The following is an 8745-nucleotide window of genomic DNA, read 5'->3' on the forward strand; positions in this document are numbered from 1 at the left end:
AAAAAAAAAAAAAAAAAATAGGTGGGTGTGGTGGTGGGTGCCTGTAATCCCAGCTACTTGGGAGGCTGAGACAAGGAGACTTGCTTGAACCTGGGAGGCGGAGGTTGCAGTGAGCCTAGATCGTACCACTGCACTCCAGTCTGGGCAACAGAGGAGATATATGGTCAAGGATCACTGCAATGCACAATACAGCTATAGAGTTTACATCATTTCCAAAATAGAAAGGCTGTATAGGCTAATATTTTTTAATAATAAGACTTGTAAAAAATGTATAACGGTTCTAACCACAATTATTAGGAACAGGTCCACTACTGGTACTCAAAGTATTAATACTTCTTAAATATAATTCTAAAATATATAAACATGCCAGTTACTGTTACGGGTCAGTAAAAAGATGGCGTAATTGCTGATGTAGTTTAATACTGACTGCTCCCTTAAATAGATAACTCTATTCACTTACGTTAAATCTATATACTCTCTCTCTCTCCCACTTTCTTTCTCCCTCTCTCTCTCTCTCTCTCTCTATCTATCTATATATAAGTATCTGCTTAGGACACAGAAGTCAATTATACCCAAACCCTGGATGGAATCAGAATCAGAATCAGCCATGCAATGAGGAAGAAGAAACATAAGTTGAGGCCCATGATTCCAACAGTTCTATCTTCCTGGAATGGCTACCAAGGAGAAAGGTATGTGACTCTTCCTTTCAACTCTAATAATATAAATTTAAACGTGAAATTAACAAGGTACAATCTAACGAGTTAAGGAAACAAAACTGTTTCTGTAAGTCTACAGATTGCTTAGCAAGAAGACCCTTTTCTCCTCTCCCCACTCCCCACCCCTACAACCCCTTCAGAAGTGTTCATTAAACAGTCATGATACAGAAACAGAAAAAGAGAAAAAAAAACAAAAACAAAACAAAACAAAAAACCTCACCAGGCAGGAGCAGGCATTGTACAGGAAATCTTTCCTACTCAGCTTCCCATCATGTCCCTAATGAGGTATCAATAAGCTCTAACACTGTCTGCACAAAGCTGTTGCCAGATCTCAGCCTTTTTATAAGCAGGGTTTATGTCAGAATCCTGGAAGAACGTATACTAACAATCTAGGACTTTCCTAGGTGGTATTTACAGACATCTGGGGCCCTACTAGAGCTCGAGTCCATTCAGCATCATCCTTGGTGCAAAGCAGAGTTAGCACTCAGGTTCCTCTAAACAGTAATTCTGATTCCATCATTTCAGTGTCCTGCAAATCAGTTTCCAACAGAATCAACACTGGTAAGAATAACCAATTAAATAAAAACTTGATGCTAAAAAGAAATTTTTTTTTACTAATTTCTTTTATTTATACTGACTGCAGCTCTCTCATGAAAATTCTCTGCTCTAGCTAAACACACTCCCACTGGAGTACAGAGAAAGGGGATCCACAGAAGAGCCTAATCCTGAACCACTTCCATGTATTTGCCCATCCATTTCTCCTCTCTGACCAATACTCTTTATATTCAAATTCTACCAGTCCTTCAAAGATCAGATTAAGTTGCAAACTTTCAAAAGCCTTCTCAGCCTACTCTTCCAAATTAATAGTGCATATCAACTTCAATTAATTATAAACTCATTTGTTTCATTTTGTATTATTTAATAGAAACACTGGAATTTAAACTTTGTGGTTTTTACATTTTGTTTTCTCCACTAGATTACCAATTTGATGGCGTGAACCACTTATTACAATTCTTTTGTAGCGTCTCACTGTATTAGGCACAGTTTCTTAAAGAAATTAAGCACATATTTACATGTTTTAAATAACTTCGTATTAATTTGCGTATGTGTGAAGGAGGTATGCCATACTTGGCTTTAGAAAAAAGTCTCGTTCAATATTCAAGGAACCAGTCTACGACCTTTGTTTGTTATCTAATTTTTTGAAACACAATCTATATTTACAATCCTATTAGCTGTTACTGGATATATATGGAAGAATATAACACTACTTCTTCTTTATTACATATAATTGGGAAACTCTTCTGCCTTCGCCACTAAGTTAACTATACATTAAGACAGTTCACATAACTTTATTTTTTATTTTCTGTTTTTTAGAGATGGGGGTCTAACTATGTTGCCCAGGCTGGCCTCAAACTCCTGGGCTCAAGTAATCCTTCACCTCAGCCTCCCAAGTTCCTGGGATTACTGGTTTGAGCCACTTAGCCTGCAGTTTACACAACTTTAATTGCTGGTTTATGTATAAATTTCCTTCTATAATCTAGTCATAATCTAGTCAACCTACTATTGCATAAAAATTTGCTGAATATCTCCCAAGATATAGCCCTCATAAAGGGTTTTAAGGCTCTCAAGAAGCTTAATATACAGAAATAAACTGCATTGGCTGTATATTTGCACATAAGTTGTAAACTTGGCTGCTGCAGAGCAATTTACGCATATACAGTACCTGTTTTTTTGTATAACAATTTCTAATATACATTCCCCTTTAAGTTGTCTAAAAAAAATCCCTATGTACTAATGAAATCTCTGCCATAGGATATAAAGAACACGAAAGTAGTATAAGACACATTTCTTGTGCCTGATGAATTTATACCCTTGTCAGGAAGATAAATATATGTATAAATTGTATCTATAGAAAATACATAATATAGTGTGATCAGACTGAATGACTTGATAACTGAGAAAAATCAAAATAAACTGAATAGGAAAAATTGTCTTAAGCATTGTATTTAAATACCATACCTGGATTAGGGCTCATTTTATGGGCATATATCAGTGCAATTAGAGAACAAAGTGATACATCTTGTTTATTTTTAATAGCCTCAAATTCTCGAAGAGCTTCTTGAGTTTTACCTGAAAATCAAGATTATGATATGAAAAACTGTTCTTAGTACAAAGCAAGAATTTAAAACTGATAGAACATGTTTAATGATTAACACGTACCTTCCATTAATGTGCCATAGGCATGATAAAACCTGAAGACTGGATCACTTCCATACCTCTTAATTCCTTCACTGGCAACCAGTAACACATGATGGAAATATCTCTCTTGACAATAGTAATTAATCAAAGTCTAAATGAAAATAATGGAAAAATGTTATAAAGGAATTCTGGTGCTCTGAAATACTCTTAAGAAGCAGATATTAATCTAACATCTAGAATAATGTAAAATTTAGGCAATATGACTTTTTTCTTCCAAGTTTCTTAAAATACTGTTAATGGCTAGAACTTAATGCTAAGAATTGCAGAACTGAATGATCATAAAATTACTGAAATAATTCAATGTTTTCTAATAATTTAAATCCTTTTTCCTAAAGTTTTTGTTAACAGCACGGAAATGAGGCTGCTTTCGCCATTTTTTCTTTGCCCACATTTTCTTGAACGTTTTAGAAAACAGAAAGGCAGACAATAAACGGGAACTAAAAAAATTAAAATTAAAAAAAGACAAAAGGTTTCCATTGCCAGACCATAAGTTTCTTTAAAAAAAACCTTCTTTTTAAAATATCCAGTATTTTATTACAGCATTACAAAGTAATGACAAATTAAATTCTTCAACGTATCATCAAATGTTATCTTACTCGGCTTTGAGTTCTGTGACAAATAAATTGTCAGTTAAAAATAAATAAACTATTTTTCAATGAAAATGGTTGTCTTTAAGCTTTTTCCAAAATTATATTATTTCCATATACAAGACAAAACTATCAGGACCTACTAACTTCTGAATAAAAATGGGCCTGTGCTGTCCACCATTTTTCTTAGGATTATGTCTAAGGCTTGGTTGCTAACCTAAACAAAGACAAAAACCACACTTTCCCGCCATCACTATGATACACCTGATTCACCAGAAAGCAGTTTGGGCCACCCCATACCTACCTACCTGTACTCTACAGCTTGTTCAGCAGCAGTGAGAAATACAGGTGACTAAGTGACACAACTGAAATCTAAGGGTGTCTAGACAGCTCTGTTTTTTTGTTTGTTTGTTTTGTTTTGTTTGAGATTGTCACTCAGGCTAGAGTGGTGCAATCTCTGCTCACTGCAATCTCTGCCTCCTAGGTTTAAGCGATTCTCCTGCCTCAGCCTCCTGAGCTGGGACTACAGGCACGCACCACCACATCTGGCTAATTTTTGTATTTTTAAGTAGAGATGGGGCTCCCCATGTTGGCCAGACTGGTCTTGAACTCCTGACCGCAAGTGACCCGCCCACCTGGGCCTCCCAAAGTGCTGAGATTACAGGCGTGAACCACTACGCTCGTCCGACAGCTCTGTTGTATATCGTCTCTTGCTTTTGGAGGGCTATAGTCCATGTACTTCTCTAGATCAGTTAGGCGACTGTTCTCTGTAATTTTACTCTGCCTCCCTCCTTGTGATCACTGCTCCCTATTCTCCTTTTTAGCCACATTTCTTAAAAGTGTGACCCACACCCCATCTCCAGACCCCCACAACACACTTCAGTGAAGCGCAGTTTTCCTTCAGTGCTCCATTCCCTAAAGTTGCAAAATGACCTCTTACTTTGCTACAACTAAGGACACATTTAATACGTTACTTGACTTTTGCACACTATCACTAAGCACCTATAATCCTCCTGAAAGGCAGTGGCATAGAACCATAAAAAGGACAGGAATTTAAAGGCAAAAAGACATGGCTTCAAATCTCTAGTCCTTCTTACAATGTCTCAGTCTGCTCATTTATAAAATGCTGTTGGTAATGCAAATATACAGGTCACTGTGAGAATTAATTAAGATATCATAGTATAAGAGTTCTGTTCTGGAAAAAATAAGTTCCTCTGATCTCATATGTTAATAGAATAAAAAAAAAAATGTGTCCTGCCAAGACCTCTTGTCTATGTTCCAGATTCATACTTCCATTTTCCACCTGCTACCCAAGTCAGGTACTCAGCTACTCATGAATCCTCCCTTCCTATTTGCCCAGTCTCTCTAAGTCGAACCACTCAGTAGGTTTTTCTATTTCTCTAGTCTACCTCCCACTAAACATACCTAGTGCCACTGCCTTGGTTCAGGTTAGATTGTTCAATCCAAAACATTTACTGACTGCCTACTAGTACCCAGGCACTGGGCTAGGTACTATGAATAGAAAGATGAGTAAGACACGGTTCCTGTCCCACCAAAAAACTTATGTTTTTCAGATGAGACTGTAATCTGAAGACTAACTGAAACACAATGTAGTAAATGTAAGAAAAGAGCTTATAAACTGCTTTGGGCATGTGGGATAGTAACATTTGGACAGCTTTGAAAACTGAATGTGGCGTGAGGGGAGGATGGATGACTAAAATCAAGGGAAAGATTATTGGGGAGGATTTCAGAGCTGACTCTTGAACTGCAAACCCCTCACTCTCCCTCCACACACATACACACTCTATTTCCTTTTCATGATTCTTGAGGAAGGTATAGGAGTTAGGAAGAGGAACTGCAACAACACAGATAAGAAATCATCAATGGTACATTGGGATGGTAGTGGTGATGAAGATGAGTAAAAGCCACTCCATACTCTAGAGCAGGGTTTGGCAAACCACAGTCTGTGAGCCATATCTGGCTAGCTGTCTGTACAGCCAGTGAACTAAGAATGGTTTTTATATTTTCCAGCTGTCAAGAAAAAAAAAAGAAAAATATTTCATAATGCGAAAATTCATGAAAGTCAAATTTCAGTGTTCATAAATAAAGTTTTATTGAAACACAGCCATGCTCATTTAAGTATTGTCTATGGCTGTTTTGAATGACAATGGCCAAATAGATGTGATAGACCATATGGTACCTAAAGTCTAAAATGTGTACAATTTGGCCCTTTGTTGAGAGAGTTTGCCATTCCCTGCTCTGGAGGCTTAAGTAAGACAGAGAGTATTGGATGATGAGGTTGGAGAGGAAGGTGGGGTGAAGAGCCTCATATTAAGTACTTGAGCTTGATCCTCAAGTCTAAGTGATGAGGAACCCCATTTTTACATTAAAGTGTTTTTTATTAGAAAGTTCATTTGGGTGGCAGTGCAAAGAATACATTTAAGGGAATGAAAAAATTTAAGGATATAGGGGGATAGCTAAAACAGAGGATAATGTAAAACTTCAGGCAGAAAAACAAGACATTTCAGCATTCCCTAACCTCCCGCATCGCCAAATTGTCTTCCATCCATTTATCACCATCTCACAGGATACACATCTTATTTACCTATTTGTTGTCTGACTCCTCCTACTCAAATGTAAGCTCCAAGATTGGAAGAGTTTTTCTTGGTTTTATTATTTCAGTGCGTAGAACAGTGCTAGACACATAGGAGGCATTTGATAAATACTTGTTGAGTCAACTGAATTCGGGTTTTTCCCCAGCATTAATTAGCCTGTAAAATCTGAGAAGGCAGAAACTGTTCAGTTTTGCTCACTGCCATCTCCAGCTTCTAATGGACATACAGTAAACCCTTCATAAATATTTGCTGAACGAGTGATTCAGTGAACAAATGAACAGGGAAGACCAACATCCGAAAAGTTATTTTATTTTCAAGCCTCGTGTCATTAACTGTTTTATATCAGCCTTAAGTTGACCGTCATTGCTGAATGGATGAGTCAGTGATAAACAAATTAGACCATCACCCTAAAATAACGACTCCTTCATTTTTAAGTCTCACGTCTTTAATGGGTTTCCTATAATCTTTCTGGGCTCTTTTTACTGTCCAGTGTGGGAGCTGACACTAGTTTGCCTTAAAGACCTTAAAAATCGCACCTGGAGGCGCAGTGTCATAGGTAACCCAAGCTTTCCTAGTAAACATGATGCAAAAGTAAACACAACCAACAGCATGGGGACTAGCAGCAATTCAGAAACAGCGCGCGGGCGGGCTGCCCAGACCTGGGCTTCCCCAGCAGGGCCCGCGGAGACCCGCCGTAGGCAGAGGCTGCAGGCCCACCCTGCAACCCGAGCGGCCGGGGCATCGCAGAGAAACAGCGGCCTAGCGAAGCCACCCGAGCTCCCTCCGCGCCCCTGGGCCAACAGGCCGCAAAGGAACTCCGCCCGCCCGCCCGGTCACCTTCAATTCCTGCGAGTCCATGGCTGCGCCGAGGCTGGGCCGCCGGCCTGGGGGGCGTTGTATCGCCGCAGCCCAAAGGAAGATGCAGAATTCAGTGTCCCCAGCCTCCAGGAACCAGCTAACTCCCCGGAACCCGGAGGGAGGGGCAGGGTCGCGCCGCCATTGGCTGTCGGAGGGAGGGGCGGGCCTGTGTGGCGGGGATCGTGCTGTAGTGGAGAAGGCGGGGCGGGGACCGGGAGGGAGAGCTGCGAGGGCGACCCGGGAGGATTCAGGCTGGGAAAAGGGCCTCCGTTGGATAGTGCAGCTGGAAAAGGAGGTCACACTGGGAAACGGCTGTCTGAGGACAGTGGGTGGGCGGGCCGAGGAAATTGAATTAAGGAATAAAGGAAACTAAGTAGGAAGAAGGGGAAGTCTGTTTCCTGTCACTGGTTGTAAAGGAAGACACCATTTTCTGCACGTTTGTCTGAAGGCCGATTCCCGCAGTGCGGCTCTCGGCAAGGCTCTGCCGGCGCGGGAAAAACCGGTCAACTTTCACGTGGGCAAGTTGTTTTATGGCCACAAGGTGGCGCAGAAAAATCACCCGTTTTTAACAGAAATGCGATGAGCTTGCGCCCGTCTTTGCAGGCGTTGCTGCAATCTTTGTTAGAATGCATGTTCAATTAGCCCGTTTTTACCAGCCCCGATAGTAAGAGGGACAAATCAGTTAAACTTCTAGAAAATTAGTGTCTGTGTTTTAAATGATACTGTTGATTTTAAACTGAGAATAAAATGAATCCCAATGCAAATTTTTAGGTTTGCACCCAGTAGGCAACTCAATCAGTTACACATAGATTTCTTAAGTCCAGGAAATTAAATGGAAATATAATAGACTAAGAGATTTTCTATTTCTGCTTAAATAAATATTTAAAATAGTGCTTAAGGTCTGAGATTTAAGTGATCTTCGCAGAATCTTTCACGTGGATTCCAAATTTTGATCTTAGTGTTAATTATCTTACTTTAGTTGACATGATACGTAGTTGTCTTTTTCAGATTTTAAGTTTCTTAAGGAGTTTATAAACTGACTTTTTCCCCATGCCAATAGGTTATGTAAGGACAGTCTTGAGAAAAAAAGGTAGCTACTATCCTAGGCCTTAAGGTGAAGCAGTATTTCTCACTGGTTTCTTTTTAAAGGAATTCACCACATATTTTCATGAGCATTTTTTTTTCCTTTCCAATATTCGTAGTCCAGCTAAATGTCCGTGGTGATGAACAACTGGTGATATCTGTTTGTCTGATTTTCAAAGCTGCGGATTAATCCGCACTTGGTATACAGCAAAGAATGCCACAAGGCCAGGGTGCTCAATGAAGTGTATAATCTTGAACTGTAAAACCTTTGGTTATAAGAGAAAAGTTCATCTGTAAGGAAATATCTCAGGATCATGGTTAACAGAACAGATGATCAACCTACCTTTTGAAGCTCTTCAAAGTCATATTAATTTAGCCTCGTATTCTCTTCACTAAATTTTGTTCTAAGGTTGAATTATTTAGCATGAAACACCAAGTCTGATGTTTCATAAATGTTTGTTGGAATAAAAGTACTCTGAGATTTGTTTTGACACTCACAGTGACTTGGTGTGCCCTGTGCCCTCATTAGATCTCATGTAAAAAATTTATTTTGGATCTCAGGCCAGGAAAAACTCTTGTCTTCCCTGAAAAATCGATGTGTTCCTTAGCAGTAACATTTTTATCGGC

General features: G+C 39.3%; 1 protein-coding gene and 1 long non-coding RNA gene across 2 annotated transcripts in view; one reads left to right on the top strand and one right to left on the bottom strand.

Annotated features, from left to right (window-relative positions):
- Nucleotides 1-1675, top strand: part of LOC105523245 — a 16008-nt gene extending 14333 nt beyond the window's left edge. Inside the window, exons 2-4 of the long non-coding RNA XR_001003564.1 lie at nt 542-689; nt 1242-1277; nt 1387-1675. This is a non-coding gene — a long non-coding RNA (uncharacterized LOC105523245). The remainder of the gene's footprint in view (nt 1-541; nt 690-1241; nt 1278-1386) is intronic.
- Nucleotides 1-7163, bottom strand: part of TTC21B (tetratricopeptide repeat domain 21B) — an 83917-nt gene extending 76754 nt beyond the window's left edge. Inside the window, exons 1-3 of the mRNA XM_011958028.1 lie at nt 7015-7163; nt 2937-3066; nt 2736-2846 (exon numbers count right to left, since the gene is read on the bottom strand). Of these exons, the coding sequence (XP_011813418.1) occupies nt 2736-2846; nt 2937-3066; nt 7015-7035 (262 nt within the window). The 5' untranslated portion in view covers nt 7036-7163. The remainder of the gene's footprint in view (nt 1-2735; nt 2847-2936; nt 3067-7014) is intronic.
- Nucleotides 7164-8745: the final 1582 nt, after the last annotated feature.

This window comes from Colobus angolensis, unplaced genomic scaffold, assembly GCF_000951035.1.
Source record: "Colobus angolensis palliatus isolate OR3802 unplaced genomic scaffold, Cang.pa_1.0 Scaffold456, whole genome shotgun sequence".
Classification (NCBI taxonomy): domain Eukaryota; kingdom Metazoa; phylum Chordata; class Mammalia; order Primates; family Cercopithecidae; genus Colobus; species Colobus angolensis.